Here is a 23,776-nt window from a genome sequence, read left to right on the forward strand (position 1 = left end):
GTCTAGTTGCTATCCTTTCAGAATTCTAATCCCAGAATATGTTTGCTAGATATCAGTTATTTAGAGAACTATTCCAGTATAAAAGAGGCTTCACTCCTCAACCCTGTTCCCCACTCACCATCATATTCCAGCATGAATGAGGAGGACCTTATTTCTGCTCTAGTTTGGAGAATCTCTACCTCTTCTTTCTTTGTCACTTTTGCCCACGTACAGTGGTTTCAAAGTAAGAAAAGAAGAAACTCTTATAAGAAAAAACAAGTCTCATCAGTGTCCTCCAAAAATTTTAAGGAAAAGAGATCCAGACCCTGCGGCACATGTTTAAGAGCCTCTTGGTGTGAATTCTCTGTTGGAACCGTTATAAAGAGTTATACCCGCATTTTCCCTTTTCCTGCCAGCTGTCTGGGCCTATTGGCAGTTCCTTGTTCTATTGACATTCCAGATACCTAGACCCATAACTCTCTGCCAGCAATTTTTAAGAGGAAGCAGTAGCTACTTTCTATATTATCATATATCTTCCTCAAGAAGATCTTCTGTTCTCTGCAGACTGGACATGAAACTTTTCTTGGAATGGAAGGAAAAATGGTCTTTCATTTGTCTCATTGTTGGAAACAGCTCTAAGGCCCTGCATATTCCAGACACTTGAAGTCCATTTTAATTCCAATATCCCATCATTCCAAAAAGCATTTCCCAAAGTTTGTTCCACTGACTAATAGTTTTTCCAAAATGTTTAGTGAATGAAATAGCCCAAGGTCAAATAATTTTGAAAAAAAGATGTATATTTTGAAAATCTCTCCCTCTTGGAGATGATGTGCATTAGTATATTCAAGGTCTGAGAAGTCATGAAGTAACTAAATTGACCTGGCTTTTTAAAATATATGTGACTCCGTAACCCCATAGCCCCTTTCTTCACGTAACACCCATCAACATCCACCTGACCTCTTTAGGAAAAAGGCTGTTCTTGGGAACATAGGAGCATCTGGCTTCCTAATTGTTATCATGAGAATCAATCAACAATTCTAACCTGTTTAAGGACATAATCCAAAATTCAAAAAAAGCTCTATACACACGTTAGTCACAATGTTGTTTGTAATAACAAAAACCTGGAAACAAATATGTTAAAATAGTGGTTGATAAAATATGTAATGGTGCAACCATATCAGGATATAATGTAGCCACTAACGATATTTATGAAGAATTCTTAAAAACTTACAAAAATCATCAAATTGTATACATCAAATATATACAGTTTTCACTATATCAATTATACCTCAATAAAGCTGTTTAAAAAATTATGAAAACAGGGAACACAGTGTAGCACAGAGAAGACAAGTAGTGACTCTGTGGCATCTTACTACACTGATGGACAGTGACTTCAATGGGGTATGGAAGGGGCTTGATGATATGGATGAATGTAGTAAACAATGTTTTTCATGTGAAACCTTCATAAGAGTGTATCTCAATGATACCTTAATTAAAAAGAAAAGAAAAAAAACCTGTGAAAATGTTTGTAAAATGTCAGGTGAAACACTGTATATATATAGTATGTTCTTAACTACATGCAAAATATATGCAGAGAAAAAATACACTGGTTTAAACATCTTTTGGGTCTGGTAATATTGTCAACTAGAGCTTCTGAAACGCTTCTGCTGTATAACTATCTTAAAATACCTGATATAATATTTTTAAGGCCTCACTTTAGGTGGCTTAATGAGACTGCAAAAAGGTAAGGAAAGGCAAATGAAATTAGGAACTTGGTCAGAATGGGAAAACAGTGAGCTCTTAAGAGGCTGAAAACCTTGGAATAGCCTAGAAGAGTCTAGAATGGTGGTTATCAACAGAGATGGCACTCCCTCACAGTGTGAAATTAGGAAAAATGGGGCCATTTTTAGTTATCACAACTGTAGGCCACTGCTGGCATTTAATGGGTGAGGGGTCATGGGTGCCTACCTCATGCATATCACTTCCTCCTAGTCTGTTGCCTATCATTTAACTTTGGTTATATAGAAGTTTAAAATTTTCATACATTCAAATTTATTGCTGTTTTCCTTTATTGCTTCATTGTTTTGGTCTTCATAGAGAAGACTTTCCCTACCTCTGAGACATCATTTTCAATGGTTACATAATATTCCATTGTATGGATGTGCCATTACTTACTAAGTTGTCTCTCACTACTGGAAATTTTGGTTGTTCCATCTTTTCACTAACGTAAAGAATGTTGTAAAAAACAACTAAGTGTTCAACTTGATATTTCTAACATATATCTTAGTGCCTGGAAAACTGAGTATACTAAATGTATCTTGAATGCGGAGGGATTAAGGCAGGAAGCTTTTTACACACTCACATTCAAGGTATATTAAAAAATGCAACCCAATGTCAACCAAATTATTGAGGAATTAGCTCTACAATTCTAATTCTCCTTTAGCCCATCTAATCAAGAGTGACTTTGCTTCTAAAATCTAGACATGGAAATAAAACTTCACCATCCCCTTCAGATTGCCCTTCCCAAGGGTTGAACAACAGCCCTTTAATCACACACCTGAATCCTTCTTATCTCGACTTCCGGTTTAGTGTGTGCCACTTTGCTTGGTGCGTCCTCAAGGTTTACTCAGATGATGGTAAACGGGACTTAGGGGATGAGCCCAAAGGAAGAGAAGTCTCACATCTGCTAGGCTGGGCTGCCACAGATTTTTGAGTCCCAGCCCTATTTTCAGCAGGTGGAGTTTCATGTCCTAGAGGCAGGGCTCCATATCCTGCAGGCAGGGCTCCACTTCCAGCTGGTAGAGCTTCATTTTCTGCAGGGAGTACTCCATACCCCCCTGGTGGGGCTCTGTATCCCGCTGGTGGGGCTCCATACCCCACTGGTGGGGCTCCGTATCCCACTGGTGGGGCTCCATATGCCACAGGTGGGGCTGTGTATCCCACTGGCAGGGCTCCATATCCCACTAACGGGGCTCCATATCCTGCAGGTGGGGCTCCATGTCCTGCTGATAGGGGCCCACAGACAACAACTGGGTATCCTGAGAAGGAAAAGCAATTCAGCTACTTGTTTTTTTGGAGTGGACAAGGAATAAATGAGAAGAGGAAAGAAGATAAAAAATATACTGAAGCGAAAAAGACATATGCACCCCTATGTTTATCGCAGCACTATTTACAGTAGCCAAGAAATGGAAGCAACCTAAGTGTCCATCAGTAGGTGAATGGATAAAGAAGATGTGGTACATGTACACAATGGAATATTATTCAGCCACAAGAAGAGAACAAATCCTACCATTTGCAACAACATGGATGGAGCTAGAGGGTATTATGCTCAGTGAAATAAGCCAGGTGGAGAAAGGCAAGTATCAAGTGATTTCACTCATATGTGGAGTATAAGAACGAAGAAAAACTGAAGGGACAAAACAGCAGCAGAATCACAGAACCCAAGAATGGACTAACAGTTACCAAAGGGAAAGGGACTGGGGAGAATGGGAGGGTAGGGAGGGATAAGGGCGGGGAAGAAGAAAGGGGGCATTACGATTAGCATGTATAGTGCGTGGGTGGGCACGGGGAGGGCTGTGCAACACAGAGAAGACAAGTAGTGATTCTACAACATCTTACTATGCTGATGGACAGTGACTGTAATGGGGTTTGTGGGGGGGACTTGGAGTAGGGGAGAGCCTAGTAAACATAATGTTCTTCATGTAATTGTAGATTAATGATAACAAAATAAAATAAAATAAAATAAAAAAATTTAAAAAAATATACTGAAGCAAACTGATACAGGAAGAGAATTCAGGTAGAATAATGCTAAAGCCAGATCCTTCAGCCACCATCAGATGAAGGCTTTATCATTTCCTGTTGTAGAGGGATTCAAATTAACATGAAAACAACCCTACAGTTGTAACTCTATGTTCTTACAGTTGTGCACAGATACCTATTTCACTTAATAAATTTTGTTTTGATTATGAAGAAAGTAATACATTCTCAGTGAGGAATATGTATTTGGAAAATAGAGAAAAGATGAATATTAAAAAGACATTTATGGTTCCATCATCAAAGACAAAAAATATTTTGGTTTATTTGTAGTATCTATGTTAATATTTTTAATACAATCATGATTATAACAACCATGCAATTTTTTAATCTGGCTCTTTTTACTTGATATTATGAGAAATTTCCTTATATTAGTAATGCACTTCATAAGTTAAAAGCTGGACAATATTTTATATATAGGTAGGTGCTACTTAATTCTCCTATTGTAGGATAGCATGTTATTTCCAACTTTCTAATCAATACTATGATAAAAAGGGGTTTTATTTATTTCCTTGGCTATGCTCCCAAAGTGATTTAACTGGGTCACGGTGCATAGACAGCTGTTAAATTATTTTGTTGTAATCCATATTTATGTTCAAGCTAACTAGAGAAAGCTTTAAAAGAACTCTTACAGATTCTCAAAGAACTAAAGGAAAATGTAGAGAAAAATCAAGAAAGAGATGTATGAACAAAATCAAAATATCAATAAAGAGACAGAAAACCTAACAAGAAATCAAAAGGAAAATCTGGAGCTGAAAAGTACAATAACTGAAATGAAAAAATTCACTAGATGGATTCAAACTCAGGTTTGAATAGGCAGAAACAAGAATCAGTGAACCTGAATATGGGACAATAGAAATTGTCAAGACTGAACAACAGAAAGGAAAAAGACTGAAGAAAAGTGAACAATGCCTAAGGACCAGTGACACCATTGAGCAAACCAACATACACACTGTGGAAGTCCCAGAAAGAGAAGAGAGAGAAAAGGGGGCAGAGAAAATATCTGAAGAAATAAGAGCTGAGACTTACCAAATTTGATGAAAGACATGAATATAAACATCCAAGAAACTCAATGAACTCCAAGTAAGATGAACTCCAAGTAAGATGCACTCAAAGGATCCACACCAAGACACATTATAATCAAACTTGCAAAGCCAAAGTTAAAAAAATCTTAAAGGCAGCAAGAGAAGTGAATCATCACAGACATAGAGTCCTCAATAAGATAATCAGATTTCTCATAAGAAACTTTGGAGGCCAGAAATAAACTGTCAAACAAGAATCTTATATCTGGCCAAACTCCTTCAAGACTTAGAGAGAAATTAAGCCATTCTCAGATAAGCAAAAAATGAGGGAGTTCATTACCACTGGACTTGCCATGCAAGAAAAGGTTAAAGGAGCTCTGTAGGATGAAATGAAAGGCCACTAGACAGTAATGTGAAGCCATGTTAAGAAATAAAGATCTCAATAAAGATAAATTGTTGGGAATTATAAAAGCTAATGTTATTGTAGCAGTGTTTGTAATTCGTTTTTGTTTTGTTTTCTACATAATTTAAAACACTAATGCATTTTAAAGAATTATTAGATTATGTTTTGGGGCACGCAATGCATAAAGATTTAGTTTTGTGATATAAGTTGTAAACAAAACTAAAAGCTGACAGGCATGCACATTATGCTCCAAGGAAAACCCAAGAAAAGGGCCCATGTTTTGTGGTCTGTTGGCAGCCTGTTAGGTGGCCTCCCCAGTTGGCTGTGGATCATATTTGAGAATCATTCATCTATCACCACCCAGGAACATGACTCAGGAGTTGTGGACAGGCACAACTTTTAAAGGGTATAAAGCCCAGGGCTGGCGTCCTAAGTGACTTTGAAGGGCATGGCACAAGCCTGATGGCGATGCTTGCATGAAATGGAAAGGAGGAAGTGAGCATAAGCATATGTTTTCTGCTCAGGCTGTAAGCAGGATGTGACTGTTCCCACTAATGGGAATTGCCCAGCTATGCTCCATATTTATACTTCATGGTTCAAAGTAAGCCTGAAACTGAAACCCATCACTTGCTCATCTGCCACTGAGTTTCAGTCTGGAAATCAACTCATGGACTTAACCATTTTCCAGCCCACCAAACCTCTGCTGCTTCTCCCGCAGCAGAGTTGGAGGTAAGCTAATAGTGAACAGATCTTTGAACACCTGCCATACTTTTATACCACCCAGGAAGAACCTCCCCTCCATACCTTACCTGGACAAGGCATTTGTTGGGTGCACATCATGTTCCCCTGTCCAGTAACTACATATGGTCCTCGAGCACTGAACCAGTAATTTACACTTACAAATGGAATACCTCTGGCAGCTGAAAGACAAGTTTGGGAAAATTGGGCCTCTAATTCTTCTAAGTCAGATGCACAGCAGCTATCAACAAAGTAATTAGCAGAGTATTAACTGTCACCTTACATGTGTGTCCAGCATTGCCCCCAGGATACACAATAAAAAATATACATTGCCCTTGTCCTGAACTGTATGTTTCTTGAGGGCAGAGCCTGTCTTATTTGCCTTTGCTTATTCAGGGTCTCGCATAGCACCTACCAAAACAGGTATTCAGAAAAAATTTCCAAGTGAGGATTCTACCAAGTTGGCAAGATACCTCTGTTAGAAACGAATACAATGTAAGTGTGGTAGAGAAGAAAGCACTTCTGTTTGTCTGTCTCCCTCTGCATCTCTCTTATAGGGGCACTGTGGTAACATCTGGGGCCTACCTGGATAATCTAGGACAATCTCCTCATCTCAAGATCCCTAAGTTAATTACATCTGCAAAGACTCTTTGTACAAATAAGGTACTAGTCAAAGGTTCTGAGGATTAGGACATGAGTATATCTTTGGAAGCTTTATCAGCCTACCACACTAACTTTTGGCCTGTGGCATATGTTCATAAATAAATATACTGCTTCCAGGCCTTCCCCAAGAAAACTTCCTAGGTGAGATCTTTACTCTCTTCCCCTCTCTGCTAGCTATCCAAAGAGGTCATGGAAGCCTTATGTTATAATGGCAGAGACTCTTATTATCCTGCATTACTGAAGTGTTATGTGGGACATGGCCCCCTTTTGCCCTGCTGATTGGCCTTTATGTAAGCAATAATATCTACCCTCTTAAGTCATTGATAATTTTGGGTTTGTCTGTTTCAATAACTAGCATTATCTTCACTAATTAGCTAAAAATCTAAAGTTGTCCCCCTTGTCCCTGTTACCCACCTTTCCAACAACCTATTCGTATCCCTTCCCAGGAGAAGTTTTTTTCACTTATGTATTTGCTTACTTCTTACATGATTCTCACTAGAGAAGTTTAACAGGGTAGATACCTGTTCACTGTTGCACTCTCAAATGCTTCACCTAGTGTTTGGCACAAAAGAGATACTCCATAGATATTTGTTAAAAACTTGAATCAAAAGAGCCCTGACAAATCAGCTCTGCAGAGGGAAAGGGAATCTTTCCTGGTCAAAGAATCAGATCAGGAAGCATGCTGGGTAGTCAATTCCAAAGGTCTCAAGGAAGTCCATCTCACAAGCCCTGACTCTTGCTGTGGGGACCAGGGTAGGTTCCCTCACCTAAACCATGGTATAATCAGACCCAGAGCAGTTCCAGGGCCAAGTTCATGTAAGTTGCATACAACCTTTGCAAGTGGCTGTGTGACTCTGAATCTAGCTTTAAAGACCAAGAAGCAGATCTTAATGAAAGCACAAAGGGGATCCCCTAAAGTTACCTGACTCATAGCCCATAATCCTAAAAAGAAGCCATGTTCAGTATTATGAACTCAAGTAACAGTGAATTTAAAATAACAGTGAATTCAAGACCCAGTATGCAACTGTCCTGAGTTCCCCAGACATCTACAGCAAAGAAGAACTAGACTTCCAAGAGTTCCCCATTCCCATTGTAATACTCCCTCTGTCTGCCAAAGTCAGACTTCCAGATTGTCTGCCCTCTAGACCATGTAAAGCTATTTGGTTGGGTATAGCTTGTGAACTCCTTGACCTTTGTATCTTTTTACTGTATCATTAAAGATAACAGTAAAAACATTTACTCCTCAATTTCCTGTAATATGGATTTTTCACCATCTTTCTTCTCCAACATTTCACTGAAATCTCTCTTGCTAAGAACCACTAACTCACATTTCCACATGCAATGCCATTTTTCAGTTTCATTTCACCAAACATCTCTGTAACACCTGACATATGACTACCCTGTAATGCTTGAACCTTTCTCCTCTATAGAATTCTGGGATAATAAAATCACTTTTTTCTCCTCTCAGTCAGCCCCTTTTGAATCTTCATTGCAGGTCACGCATCCAAATTTATCCCTTAAATGTTGAGGACCCTTGGAATACCATACTTAATTCACGAAATGAGCCTATCACTTACATGGCTCCAGAGATGACCTGTGAGTTGAGGATTTCCAAATCAGTCTCTAGATAACAGTTCATCTTTGGAGTTCTGAGCTGCATGTCCACTGGCCTCTAGCATTCCCATGGACCTCATACTTAGTATGGTGCAGGGGTTAACAGCATAGGCTTAAAGGGACACAACATTACTCATGTAGTATCCCTGCCAAAATATGTGACCTGAATATAATCATGTGGAAACAGCCAAACCCAAATTAAGGGATATTATACAAAACAGTAAACCTATATTCTTTTTCAGATGTCAGTGTCATGAAAAACAAAGAATGGTCGAGTCCAGATTAAAGGAGAAGCAGGAAAACTAAATTAAGAAATAGAATAACTGAATTCAATATGAGATCTGGGATTAGATCCGGATTGGAAAAAAATGATATTAAAATAAGGAACAGTAATGGGTCAATCATTTGAATTGAATATAAATGATACATTGAATAACAGTATTATTTCAATGTTAAATTACCTGTATTTGCTAAGCACACTGAGATTAGGTAAGAAAATACCTGTGTTCCTACAAGATAGATACTTAAATATTTAGGAATGATCTTTGTGACTTACTCCCAAACAGTTCAATTAAAAAAAGCAAAAAAAAAAAAAAAAAAAGAGTAAGATAAAAGCAAAATGAGGGAAAACACTGACAAGGAGTGGCTCTAGATGAAGGGTCCATGGGAATTCATTGTAATATTCTTGCAACTTTTCTATAAATCTGATTTCTTTTCAAAATAAAAAGTTTGAAAAGACAGAGTAGGTTTAGGGTTCAAATTCCAGTTCTATCACTTGCCAACTATACAACCTTGGGAAAGTATTTAACCATCACTCAGTTTCCCAGCTATAAATTGAGGATAATAACTACATCATAATTTTTTGTGAAGATTAAATACAATGACACATGTAAAGGGCCTAGAACACTGCCCAGTATATAGTAAGTGCAATAAATGTTAGCTAAGATTATTAAGTCTAAAACTAAAGTAATTTCCTCTCCAACAGACTGTCTCTTATACCTGTCCATGGTTTATAGCATCCTGATCTAGTTAGTCTTCTAAGCTAGAATATTCACTCCACCCTCCTGTGTGTCGAACAGTCTGTCCATGCCTCTATTACAGCACATGCCATAAGACAGGATGAAATATTTGCATATGTCTGTCTCTACTAGATCATGTTTTTTCAACTGGATTAGAGTGGGGGGTGAAAGGCAAGGGAGAAAGGGGAAGGCATTCCAGACAGAGCAAATAGTGTGCAGGCCCAGAGATGAGAAAACAAGGCACAAAGTCCAGCTGGACTGGGGTACAAAAGGTGAGAGTGAGGACCATGAAGTAAGGCTAGATGGCATAAAAATACATCGTAAAAGAATTATGTGTATTTGAAGTTGGAAAGAGTCCTCTGGTACATCCATCAGATCACTGCTGTGGGGCTTGATAGCACCTCTTCCCTCCCTCCTTCCTTCTCAGGGCCAAACCTAAGAGAAGCAAAGGCAAAGCCAGAGAGGAGAGAAGGCAAAAAGGCATGCCGAGGAAGAAGGGCTGAGGCACTAGGGCTCCCTGAGCTGAGAAAGACTAACCAGTGGCAGGTGAGACCAGCACATTAAGGACAAAAGACTAGTGGGTATAACTGGCTATTCAGGTGTCTGATTTTAAGCTCCCACTAGATTGCAAACTCCTTCAGGACTGGGAGGGACTGAATAACATTTGTGTTCCTAGCATGCAGGCTGTCTGCTGGACACATGTGCAACTAGTGACTGCCTGAACACAGAGGCCAGAAGTCTCACATGGCTAACGGTCCTCCTTTAATTCCATAGTCCCCGAACCCCAAGTGGTTAGTATCTTTATCAGCATCACTCACCAGCAGAGGAAGCTTTCATCATCAATTCAGCAAATTCGATGGCACCTCCTTTTCTGAAGGACAACTTAAAAATAGCCTGTCCTTCCCAGCCACCTAGGGGAAGAAATGGCACATACTGAGAGGCCCGCGCAGCTGGCTACAGGACGACTGCCACCAACACTGAGAGACGCACAACCCACAGAAGCAGGGCAGTTTTCTTTGAATCCCAACATAAGCCAAGTCTGAATCTTAAACCTTCTGGAAGCTTTTGAGAAAAAAATACACTTCTGAGGGGGAACACTTACCATCTGGAGTTGCCTGAATGGTTCCTTTAATGTAGTTGGGAGCAAAGACTGGTTGTTCAATGACACAGTTACTCATCAGATCAAATGGCATCATAAAAGAAAACATGGGATCATTGACTGAATGTGAAGTCACGAAGATCACCTAAGAGAGGAAAGAAACTTTGGAAAAGGAGTGCAATGTATCCCTGGATTATGACACGTTAAGAGTAACTCTAGGGTCAAGATGCTTTGGCATGCTGGCAATTGAGAAACATCACCTATTTTCTTCCAACACTCTTCAACATGGGAAATACCAAAGTGCAAATGTTTAACCTCTTTCCATTTTAGGTAAAATGAATGTAGAGTTATTCAGATCAAAGTATAAGTAGAAATTACCCGGTATGGAGTAAGAAATAGTGTTCCTCTCTTTGTACCACTAAAGAAATCGGATCCCTCTGGGTGCTGCAGGAAGGAGAGGTCCACATCCTCACACTGCTTCAAGACACTGCAGAGAAGAGCAGACAGCGCATAATTTAGAAGTTACATAAAATGATACACATAAAGCTCTTAGCACAGTTCCTAGACCAGAGTAAAACACTTAATGTTAGTTGCTGCTACTACTAGTACTACTACTATTTTACTGAAATAGAAAGGAATGTAAATGACCTTAATCTCTGACACACACTCTTTTCCCTCTTCACCATTAGGTTATATTTTTCTTTGCAAACCCACTTCTTTTTTTTTTTATTAAGGTATGATTGATATACATTCTTATGAAGGTTTCACATGAAAAAACAATGTGGTTACTACATTTACCCATATTATCAAGTCCCCACCCATACCCCAGTGCATCACTGTCCATCAGTGCAGCAAGATGCCACAGATCCACTATGTGCCTTCTCTGTGCTACACTGTCTTCCCCGTGATCCCCAACACCATGCGTACTAAACATAATACCCCTCAATCCCCTTCTCCCTCCCTCCCCACCCTCCCTCCCACACCTCTCCCCCTTGGTAACCACTAGTTCATTCTTGGAGTCTCTGAGTCTGCTGCCATTTTGTTCCTTCAGTTTTGCTTCATTGTTATACTCTACAAACAAGGGAAATCATTTGGCATTTGTCTTTCTCCGCCTGGCTTATTTCACTGAGCATGATGTCCTCCAGCTCCGTTTCATGTTGTTGCAAATGGTAGGATTTGTTTCTTTCTTATGGCTGAATAGTATTATATTGTGTATATGTACATCTTCTTTATCCATTCATCTACAGATGGACACTTAGGTTGCTTCCATATCTTAGCTATTGTAAAAAGTGCTGCGATAAACATAGGGGTGCATATATCTTTTTGAATCTGAGAACTTGTATTCTTTGGGTATATTCCAAGGAGTGGGATTCCGGGGTATATTTATTTTGAGTTTTTTGAGGAACCTCCATACTGCTTTCCACATGGTTGAACTAGCTTACATTCCCACCAGCCGTGTAGGAGGGTTCCCCTTTCTCTGCATCCTCGCCAGCATTTGTTGTTCTTAGTCTTTTCAATGCTGGCCATCCTTACTGGTGTGAGTGCAAACCCACTTCTATTCATGTTTATTTACTGATTCTTCTATGTCTTGTGCAGTAAGTATAAAGCACCGTGCTAATAGAAATGTCTCTGACACTGATAAAGGAGGAAACAGTGCTCCAGAATCCTTTCTGACATGTTCCCTCTGCCTGTTATGTTTCTGCTCACTCTTAACATGAAAAACTTTTATTATTCACACTCATAGGAGCCTACTGTTTTGCTTCTTTCATAGTAATAATTATAATATATGTGTGTTTATTTGTTCAATGTCTACCATAATGATCGTTAGGGACAATGCCTGCCTCTTTTGCCACTGTAGCCCTAGCAAACAGAAGGTGCTACTAAATATTTATTGAGAGAATGATTGAATGCAAACATAAATACAAATAATAATGCAAGCAATATATGACATACATCACATAAGTGGCACAAAAGTCATGACAATTTAGTGGAAGGAGAGATTCATTTTGGTTTAAGTAATTAGAAATGACTTTACAGAAAGGTTGAAATTTGAGCGGATTCTTAAGAGATGAATAGTATTTCAGTAGGCAAGGATGAAGGCAGGGGACAATCCAGATGGGGACCAAACAGCATTAATGGGAGTATGCAGTGGAAAGCAGACTGCATACTGGGATCAGTCTACTTGCCTGGATTCATCAAAACAGCATGGAAATGTGGTTGGGGGGACGCTGAAATAAAGATGGGAAGCCATGCTGGGACTAGAGGCTGAAGACATCGTTTGCTAGACAAGGAGTAACTGCATGGAAGCTGTCTTGGCGGGGTAGCCACATGAGCAAGGTAAGGTGGTGGTGGTATATCAGAAAGACCAGTTTAAGAGTTCCTAAAATAGTTCTGATGTGAGGTAACAACTGGAACTAGGGTGGTGGTGTGTGGATATAAAGGGCTTTTAAAAAGACTATGAAAATACAGGATGTCAGCAAAAATAGTGAAATAGGGAATTCTAAAAGTTACTCCAGAACTCTAGATCTAATAAAAAATGTATAGCAAACTAGGGGAATGTTTAATCAACAATAACAATGAAAGAGAAAAGCTGAATTTCAGTATGAGAGCTTTGTGACACTTTTAACTTACCATGGTACCATCCTCCACCTCCCAGCTTGGCAACGGCCTTGAGAACAACAACCCACATTCCTAGTACAGCTACCAAGTACCAGAGAGAGCAGAACAGACCTTATTCTTAACGAACTGTGGTACTCTTTTAATCTTCCTGGAGGCTTCCCGAAGGACTAGCTCTGAGTGTGTGTGCCTAACTCTCACAAAAAACTCTCTTAGGACTGAGGTGACTTCCTAGGGCATATTTGTCAAAAAACATTTCAAGGCAAATATATCAGCTGCTGCTGTCTGGGGCAAAGGGTGACATCTGGTGCAAACATTAAACCCTGAAAAGATAGGGAGGAAAGGCTGAGGAATGAGATGCTTTGGCTAATAAAGGTTTTGAGAAGCTCAAAGCTCTAGTATATTAATGGGAATCTAGAAAGCCACATGCATACATGCCCCAGGCTGGGTTCAGAAGGAACCGGAAAAGGCCCTAAATTTTTACTTTTGACTAACAATGAGGCTTTGCTCAAGCAAGAAGTGAAAGCCAAGAAAGAGTTGCCAACTGCCTGGCTGGATGATAAAGACACGCTCCAACACACACACAAACTTCATCTGCAAAGGGGGAGATTTTTTGGGGGTGGTGGTCAGACATATAATTAAGTTGTCAAACCACTAACTGACCATCAAGTTCACATAAAGACTTTGGTGGCTGAACACGATAAAGAATATAAACTTTATAAAATTTACAGTTCAGGAAAGTCTCTAAACAAACAATAACCACACTAAGCAGCAACAGCATATCATGAGGAAGTGGGAAAATCTGGTTTCTGGGGTTGCCATGTTATAATATTAAAAATACCCAGTTTTCAACAAAAAATCATGAGGCGCTCCACATCACTAATCATCAGGGAGATGCAAATTAAAACCACAGTGAGCTATCATCTCACATCAGTTAGCTTGGCCACTTTCCAAAAGACAAGGAACAACAAATGCTGACAAGGATGCAGAGAAAGGGGAACCCTCCTACACTGTTGGTGGGTATGTAAATTGGTGCAACCACTGTGGAAAGCAATATGGAGGTTCCTCATAAAACTAAAAATAGAAATATCACTTGACCCAGGAATTCCACTCCTAGAAATTTACCCAAAGAAAACAAGATCCCTGATTCGGAAAGACATATGCACCCCTATGTTTCTTGCTGCACTATTTATAATAGACATGGAAGCAACCTAAGTGTCCCTCAGTAGATGAATGGGTAAAAAAGATGTGGTACATATACAAATGGAATATTATTCAGCCATAAGAAGAAAACAAATCCCACCATTTACAACAACATGCATGGAGCTAGAGGGTATTATGCTCAGTGAAATAAGCCAAGTGGAGAAAAACGAGTACCAAATGATGTCACTCATTCGTGGAGTATAACAACAAAGAGAAACAGAAGGAATGAAAAAAAAGCAGTAGACTCAGACACTGAGAAGGGACTAGTGGTTACCAAAGGAGGAGGGCTGGAGAGGGTGGGTGGAGAGGGAGATTATGGGGCACTGTAATTCACATTTACAACATAGGTAGGTCACTGGGACGGTAGTACAGCACAGAGAATACAATTATTGACTCTATAACATCTTACTACATTGACAGTGATCGCAGTGGAGGGGGTGAGGTCTTGATAATATGGATGAATGTTGAACTATTGTTTTGTGTATGTGAAACCATCATAAGATTGTATATCGATGATTCTTTAATAAAAAGATCATGAGGCATACAAAGAAACCTGACGGTATGACACATACTTTTCCCAAGAACAGGAGAAAAAGAAATTAATAGAAACTGCTCCTAAGGAAGCCCAGACATTGGATTAACTAAACAAAGAGTTTAAATGAACTATTTTAAGTATGCTCAAAGAATTAAAGGAAACCATGCCTAAATAACTAAAGGAAAGAATGAAAACAATGTCTCACAAAGTAGAAAGTATCAATAGAGATGGATACTATAAAAGGAACCAAAGAAATTCTAGAGTTGACTACAATAACTGAAATGAGAAATTTGGTAGTGGGGGCTCAATGATAGATTTCAAAAGGCAGAAGAAAGAATGATTTAATGGGAATATAGATCAATTGAGATTAACAGTTGCTACCTGAGAAACAAAAAGAAAAAAATTATGAAGAATAATGAACAGTCTAACAGACCTGTGGGGCATGATCAAGTATACCAATATATGCATAATGGGAGTGAGAGAAGGATAGGAGAGGGGGAAAAAAGGAGCATAAGGAATATTTGAAGAAATAATAACTAAAAACCTCCCAAATTTAATGAAAGACATTAATCTATATATACAAGTTCAAAAAACTCTGAGTAGGATAAATTCTAAAAGATCCATACTAGGAACCATTATAATCGAACTGTTGAAAGCCAAATAAAGAGAATCTTGAAAGCAGCAAGAAAAGTGAATCATCAGGCACAAGGAATCTTAATAAGACAAATGGCTGACTTCTTTTCAGAAACTATGAAAGTGAGAGGTAGTTGGATGACATTTCAAAGTGCTACAAGGAAAAAAAATCTGTAAACCAAGAAGTCTATAACTGGCAAAGCTATCCTTGAAAAATTAAGGAGAAACTGAAACATTACCAAATAAACAAAAACAGAAAGTTCAATAGTATAACTGAACTATAAAAAGTTCTAAAGAAGTCCTTCTGCCTGGTATAAAATGACACTAGACAGTAAATCAAATCCATACAAAGAAATAAAGAATATTGGTAAAGATAACTATATGGGTACATATAAAAGTCAATATTATGTATTTCTAGTTTATAAGTCTTTATTTCTTCCTATATAATTTAAAAGACAATTGCATAAAAAACAATTATAAATCTACAGTGGTGGGTACACAGTGTATTAAGGTGTAATTTGTGACAATAACCATATCGGGGGGCAGAGCTATATAGGAACAAACTACACAGCTGAAACTAAATTTTAGTTAAAACTAAATTGGTATTCATTTTAAGTAGATTGTTATCAATTAAATGTTAAATCAATCTTCAGGGCAACCACAAAGAAAATAAATAAAATATATATAGTAAAAGAAACAAGGAAGGACTTAAGATGGTACACTAGGAAGTATCTATTAAACACAAAAAAAGACATTAATGGAGGAAATGAGGAACAAAACAAGACATATAGAAAACAAACAGCAAATATAAATGGATTAAATTCTCCAAGTAAAAGTCAAAGGTTGACAGAACGTATTTTTTTTAAATATGATACCATTATATACTGTCTACAAATGACTCACTTGAGAGCCAAAGACACAAACAGGTTGCAAGGGAAGGATGGGAAAAGACAGTCCATCAATACTAAATAGCTAAAAGGTGGAGTACCTATACTAACATTAGAAAAAGTAGACTTTAAGACAAAAATTATTACAAGAGACAAAGAATAATACTATAAAATTATAAAACAGGCAATCATTTAAAAGATATACCAATTATAAACATGGATGCACCTAACAAAAGTCAACGAGGCCTAACATAGGATTCACCACCCACAAAGATAGAATACACATTCTTCTCAAATACACATGGAACATTCTCTAAAACAGACCATATATTAGGCCACAAATTTACAAGTCTCACTAAATTTACAAAGACTGCAATCGTACAAAATATATTGTCTGACCACAAAGTAATGAAATTACAAATAATAACAGAAGGAAACCTGGCAAATTAACAAATATGTGGAAATTTAACAACACACTCTAAAGGATATTTATAGTTTTTTAAGCATACATTAAAAGAAAAGAGATTTCAAATCAATAATCTAAGATTATTTCACCTTTGCTAAAAACACAAGAGTAAACTAAATCCAAAGCTAGCAGAAGGAAGATTACAGTGTAGATAAATAAAGAATAGAAAAACAATAGAGAATCAATGAAACCAAAGTTAATTCTTTGATAAGATCAACAAAATTGACCAAACCTTAGCTAGACTGACCAACAAAAAAAAAAACCCAAATTACTTAAATTAGGGATGAAAGTGGGGACATTATCACAGAACTTAAAGAAATAAAAAGGACTATAAGTGGATATATAAACAATTACATGCCAAGTAACCTTGATGAAATGGACAAATTTCTAGAAACAAACTATCAAAATTGACTAAAGAAGCAAGAAAACCTGAATAGACCTATAAAAAGTAAAGAGATCAGGGGGCCATCAGGTGAGAAATTGGGGATCAACAGAGGTGAGGCTTAGAACCTCACCCCCCGTTTTGAGAGAAATCTTCTGCATCCGTGGATGTTTTGTTGCCCTTGTCTAGCTTAGATTAATTCTTACTCTATAGGCACACACCTGATCATCTACATTTGCCCTCTTACAGCACTAAACTATGTTTTCTACCTTTATCTTGCATCTACCTACCACTTCAGCATTTTATTAAAAATAAAAATAATAATAATAATAAGGGAGAAATGTGGGATTCACATATAAATCAAGTATAAAAATCAAACGAATAATCATAATTGACCTGATTGTTTATAGTTCATGATGCATGATCAAAACCGAAAGTTTCTGTGATGACTGCCCTTGCACTGTTCACCATGTAAGAACTTATTCACTATGTAAGAACCTGTTCACCATGTAAGAACGTGTTCGTTATGCTTCAGAAGATTGGAGACTGTTGAGAATTAGGCGTGGGGTTGATTAATGATTGTGCATTGAGTCCCCTATACAGAATTTTATTGTTGTTAACAACCATATGATCAATAAATATGAGAGATGCCCTCTCAGAAAAAATAGATAAAAATAAAAATAAAGAAAGAAAGAAAGAAAATAAAGAAAAATAAAGAAAAGTAAAGAGATCAAATCAGTAACAAAAAATATGCTGTCTGCAAAAGACTCATTTTAGAGCTAAGGACACACATAGGCTAAAACAAAGGGAGGGAAAAATATACTCTATGCAAATGATAACCAAAAAGAGTAGGAGTGGCTATCCTAATAATATCAGACAAACAGACTTCAAATGTAAAAAAAACTGTTATAAGAGACAAAGACATTACATAATGATAAAAGGCCAATTTACCAAGATAGAAAATCATAAATATTTATGTAACAATCTTCAGAGCTCCTAAATATAGGAAGTGTGCTTTGGCAGAATTCAAGAAATAGCAACACAGTAACAGTAGAATTCAATACCCTACTTTCACTAATGGATAGAAGATCAATAAAGAAACAGAGGAATTAAACAAAACTATAGACCAACTGGACCTAACAGACATATACAGAACACTCCACCCAACAACAACACAATATACATTGTTTCAAGTACACATGGAACATTCTCAGGACAGACTACATGTTAGGCCACAAACAATCTAAACAAATTCGAGGTTAAAGTCATCTTTTCTGATCACAATAGAATGAAACTAAATATCAGTAACACAAGGAAAACTGGAAAATCCACACACATGTGGAAATTAGACAACACATTCTTATATGACCAATGAGACAAAGAAGTCACAAAGGAAATTAGAAAATACTTTCAGACATATGAAAATGAAAACACAACATGCCAAAACTATGGGATGCAGCAAAAGCAGTATTAAGATGGAAGTATATAGCTGTACATGCATACATTAAAAGAGAAGAAAGATCTCAAATCAACAATGTACCTTTACACCTCAAGAAACCAAAGAACAAACTAAACTCAAAGGTAGAAGAAGGGAATAAGGATTAAAGAAGACATAAACAAAGGAGAATTGAAAGGCAATAGAAAATCACTAAAACTGATTTTAAGAGTTGGATTCTTGAAAATATTTTAAAAACTTGAAAAACCCTTACCTTACGTAGATTAATTTTAAAAATAGAGATGACTCAAATAACCAAATTCAGAAATGAAAGAACATTACAACTGATGCCACAGAAATTAAAAGGATTATGAGAATACTATTAATAATTGTATACCAGAAAACTGGATAACTTAAAAGAAATAAATTTCTTGTGTAGGAACACACAATCTACCAAGACTAAATCATGAAGAAATAGAAAACTTGAACAGACAAATAAGATTAAATCAGTAACCCAAAACTTCCCAACACAGTAAAACTAAGGACCAAATGGCTTCACTGAATAATTCACCAAACATTTAAAGAAAACTTAACATTAATCTACTGAAAATCATCCTAAAAATTGAAGAAGAGGGAACATGTCCAAGGAAAACTGCAGAACAATATCCCTGAAATTTTCTGATGCAAAAATCCTCAACAAAATACTAGCAAACTGAATACAACAGCACTTTTAAAGGATTATGCACCATGACCAAGTAGGATTTATTTTTGGAATGCAAGGATAGTTCAACATATGAAAATCAATCAATGTAATAAAAATAGAACTACCATATGATTCAGCAATCCCTTTCTGGATATATATCCAAAAGAAATGGATATAGAACCTTAAAGAGACATCAGCACTTATGTTCAGTGCAGCATTATTCACAACTGTCAAAATATGGAAGCAACCTAAGTGCCCATTAACAGATGAATGTATAAAGAAGATGTGGTGTGTATATGAGGACATTATGCCATGTGAAATAGCCCAGACATAAAAGGACAAATACTGTATGATCTCATTTATATATGGAATCTAAAATAAAAACAAAAAAAGTCAAATATATAGAAGCAAAGAGTAGAATGGTGATTACCAGAGGCTGGGGAGAGGTGGGAGCAGGAGATGTTGGTCAAAGGGTACAAATTTGCACAAAGGGTACATTATTTTTAGTTATGTAGGATGAATGTAAGTCTATATATCTAATATACAGGTATGATGACTATAGTTAATAGTGCTGTATTGAACACTGAAAATATGCTAAAAGAGATTTTAGACATACTCGTCATATCAAAAAAATGGAAACTATGTAAGATGATATATTAGCTTGACTATAGTAATCATTCCATAATGTATATGCACACCAAATCATTACATTGTCTGCCTTAAATATACAAAATTTTTCTTTTAAAAAATGGTTAAGATGGTAAATTTTTTTAATCATATAAAAAATGATGAACTTAGTAAAAAATAGAGAAAATCTGAGAACCAAGCAAATTTACCAAAGACATAAATAGCCAATAATCATGTGAAAAAAAAAATTCACTGCAGTAAAATTTTTTTTGAAGATTCCATTATTCACTTATCAGATGGGCAGATATATCAAAGATTATACACCAGATTTTGGAAAGGGTAAGGTGAAATAGACACTCAGAATTGAGAGGAATGTAAATTGATATTATTCTGTAGGATAATTTTGCAACAAAAAAAAACCTTACATATGTTTATACATTTTAAATATTTTTAACAAGATTTTTTATGTTAAAATATATTTTTAATTTTTCTTAAAATGTCTATGTCGTTTGACCCTACAATTCCAGTTTTAGGAACACATCCCAAACAAGTATTTTTGAACATGTGCAAAGACTAGTTTTCAAAAATGTTCACTGCAACAACGTTTATAGCAATGACAAATTAAAACCAGAATATCTCACATAGGGGATTAAGCAAAGATTTATGCATACTGGAATAACAGCCACTGATAATAATGATGTAGATGTCAGTATGGGGAGGGATTCCCAGTATATTGGTAAGTGAGGAAAACAAGTTGCAAAGGAGTGTGAGGGGGATAAATCTCTCTATTTCCACAGAGGAAAGTGCAGGATACAGAGCAAAATATAAGAAGCACTAGACATTTGAATATGGGGTAATTAATGTTTTTTCTAATTTTTCTACAGTAAACACATATGGTATTATCTGCACAAGCTTTAGAATGTGGGTTAAAAAAAAAAAAACTCAACATCCTCCCTTTTGACCAGTAGAATCGGCCCATACATTTATGACTTCTCAGCTGGGATAAGGAAAGAGATCGTCACAAAACACAGCCAAGCTGTGATAAATTTCTCAAGTGTACATTGCAAATAGGCAGGTGAAGTCAAACCAGTCTTCTCCATCTCAACTTCTTTCTTTAAAGTAGTTTCTATCTAGGAAGCCAGAGCACTGACAGGGCCTTCTTTGATGAGGAGACAGCAGAGCAGCAGCCCTTTTCCTTTCTGAAGCACAGCTGAAGTAGAGAAATCAATGCAGAGTACCTAAGTTCAAACCCAAATCAAAGTTCTTCTACATGTACTGGCCATATGATTTTAAGCGAGTTAGTTCCCTGTTTCCATTTTTCCACCTGTGAAATAAGGGAAATACTACTGATCCGCACTGTAGATAGAGCAGTTTTAAGTAGGAAACTCTAAGAACAGTCCTTGGGTATTAATTCTTCAAGAGCACAAAATGAACCCCATAAAGATAATTCAAAGGACCAGAAAATCAGTGTTTGTTAATTGTTTAAAAACATGCTTCATGCCATGCCTCCAACACTTAAACAGAGAAACCAGCAGATTGGGTAAGAAGACACCCAAAGAACAGGTTAGAAATGGCACAAAGCCAGAAGCATACAGGTCAAAGTGCTCTAGGCATTGTGCCTGGGGACATTACAGTCGGAGTGATGAGCGATCACCCCCTCCTACAAAACTGAGCAAAGCAGCGGGAGCAAGGGAAGACATACAGCCTTGACAGCCCGTGTAAATCTGTCAAGAAAATATTCTGGGGAAGGAAGCATAGAAAAAGATTTGAACATCAACATTTGTTACTGTCTTACTAGATCTTCCCAAGAAATGCAAAGCGACCCCAGGTGTGCTCAGTCTCACCTAAGCACAATATTCGGGTGCAGATCTCACTGCTCAGCGAAAGCAAAGGAAAATGGAGGCAAACCGGTGCAGAGATGGGGGCATAATCAAGAACTGCTGGGGAGACTGAGCATGTCTCTGCGCAAAGCTAGGGCAGGAGGAATTGGAAAGAGCAGTAGAGTTGACACATTGGGTGGGGAGGCAGAAACAGCCTCCTCCAGGCTAAGTCTGCAGAGGCGAGAGGAGAGGGGCGAGTAGTGGGCACCACAGGGACCGCTCAAAGCGACTGTGTGAGGTCAAGGGCGCCATTCCCAGGAGTCCCTGCTTTGGGGCCCAGAGCTCTACAATTATGCGCAGTCATCTCCCCGGATGGGGAGAAGAAGTCGGGTTTTGTTAAGTTTTGGGGTCAAGGAGAGGTTCCTGACAGTTTGGGATCTTTCCGGAATGATCCACACTCAGGCCTCCGAAGCCTCCCGGAAGCCCAGACCTCATTCCCAGGGGTGGGGGTAGGGTGTGACCACGGCCCTCCGTCACCCTTACAACGGCGCGCTCCCAACTGCGAACGCGATCCAGAGTGGGGCACGACAACCCCCCGGCGCCAGCGCGCTCCCACCTTCCTTCCGAAGCGACCCACGAGGCCAGGCGCTCCCGCCTCCACCACCTCCGTACCCCGGAAGCCGGGAGGCCGCTTCCCCAAGCGTGACGCACCAGGAAAAGGCGGGAAAGACCCTGAGTGGCTGAGAGCCTGCGCCCACTCTACCCGTCCGCCTCCTCCCTCCTCGGACAGCACCCCAGGCCCCCGGCTTCCCGTCAAGCACCATTCGCCAAAAGGGATGACGGCCCCGCGGCGGTTCTCGACGTGGTTCTGATTCACCGCCATCTTGCTCCGGGCCCCCTGCTGCCGCCCCTTGGATGGGAAGGGGCGGGGTCTGCGCCAAGCCGTGGGGCGGGGCTTTGAAGGGGAAGGCGGAGATTATGGCGCAAGAACGCGCAGTGGGCGAGGCGCCAATCACGTGGGGGCGGAGGCTAGAAGACCAGGCGGACTCGAGGTCGAGAGCCCCACCTAGGAGGGGTGAGTGGGAGATGAGTGGCTCCCTCCTCCGCCCGCTCCCACCCTCTTGGCCTCGCGTGGCTGCCCGCGGGTTTGGATTTGACTTGGTCCTGTGAGGAATTAAAAGCAGGATTTTCCTGCGTCCTCCCAGATCCCTGTCTGAAAGCTGCTGTCCTGTGGAGAAAGGGTCCAAAACGATTCCTCGCTTCTAAGGCGAGCAGAACTTTTTTCCACCATAGAAAGCCTGGGTTCCGAGCCGGTTTCTTGTGAATTCGTATCAGGGGAAGGGTGCATGAGCTGGTTCAGGAGTCAGAGGAGAGGCCCTGCCTGCTCCAGGGTGGAGAGATCCTGTGTCATCCATCACACCTGCCCTGCCTCCTCCAAAGGGTGATTGTGAGGATAAGGTGGGATACATTATACCAGAATAGCTTTGAAGACTAAAATGTACATATTCTTAGTTCCTTTAAACGTCATAGATAGCACCAGAGGGCTTCAAACAAAGGGATGTTAACACCTCCTGAACTACTGTATTTCATCACATTTAAGATCCTGTCGGTTGTAAGATGCACCATTTTAAATGTACCACTAAAACTATTAGAATAAATGAAATGCAATAGGAGTGGTGTGACGCAGTGGAACAAGTATTGAGATTGAGTCCCAAGTCTTGTGGTGGGAACTAAAGTGTGCAACTGTGAGCAAGACAACTATGGCGTCTGGACTTCAGCATCCATATCTGTATAAAGGCGTTGGCCTGAAGAACTCAGGTTTCTCTTAGCTGCGGTGTTTTAAGTTCACAAAACCTCTATATTGCTCAAATCTCATTTCTCGTCTCGGTGTGGCATTGCCACCCAACATTTTACTTGAATGACTCCAAAAGCCTCCATATCTGTCTTCCTCCAATCTTGACATCCCCACCCATTTATCTATACCTTACACTCACCCTACAGAAAATTGGGGCCCCAAACACAATTGCATGTGGTCATCACAGTCAAATTCAGAGAAATAATATACAGGTGAGAGTTATTTGTTGGCAACAAAAGAGAGTAGGAACTTCAACAAGGGGAA

General features: G+C 38.7%; 1 protein-coding gene across 4 annotated transcripts; it reads right to left on the bottom strand.

The window, feature by feature from the left end:
* Window positions 1-386: 386 nt before the first annotated feature.
* WBP2NL (WBP2 N-terminal like) lies at window positions 387-22,576 on the bottom strand. 4 transcript variants are annotated; one of them, XM_036931497.2, is made up of 6 exons: window positions 22,479-22,576; window positions 10,729-10,837; window positions 10,354-10,495; window positions 10,070-10,162; window positions 6,027-6,137; window positions 387-3,017 (listed from the first exon to the last, which is right to left on the bottom strand). In XM_036931497.2, the coding sequence occupies exons 1-6, from the start codon at window positions 22,538-22,540 to the stop codon at window positions 2,602-2,604; spliced, it is 933 nt and encodes a 310-aa protein (XP_036787392.2). In that variant the 5' UTR covers window positions 22,541-22,576; the 3' UTR covers window positions 387-2,601. The 4 variants fall into 4 exon arrangements, with proteins under 4 accessions (XP_036787392.2, XP_036787391.2, XP_036787393.2 ...); XM_036931496.2 differs by having other exon boundaries at window positions 22,369-22,557; XM_036931498.2 differs by lacking the exon at window positions 10,070-10,162 and having other exon boundaries at window positions 22,369-22,557.
* Window positions 22,577-23,776: the final 1,200 nt, after the last annotated feature.

Source organism: Manis pentadactyla, chromosome 10, assembly GCF_030020395.1.
Source record: "Manis pentadactyla isolate mManPen7 chromosome 10, mManPen7.hap1, whole genome shotgun sequence".
Taxonomy (NCBI): domain Eukaryota; kingdom Metazoa; phylum Chordata; class Mammalia; order Pholidota; family Manidae; genus Manis; species Manis pentadactyla.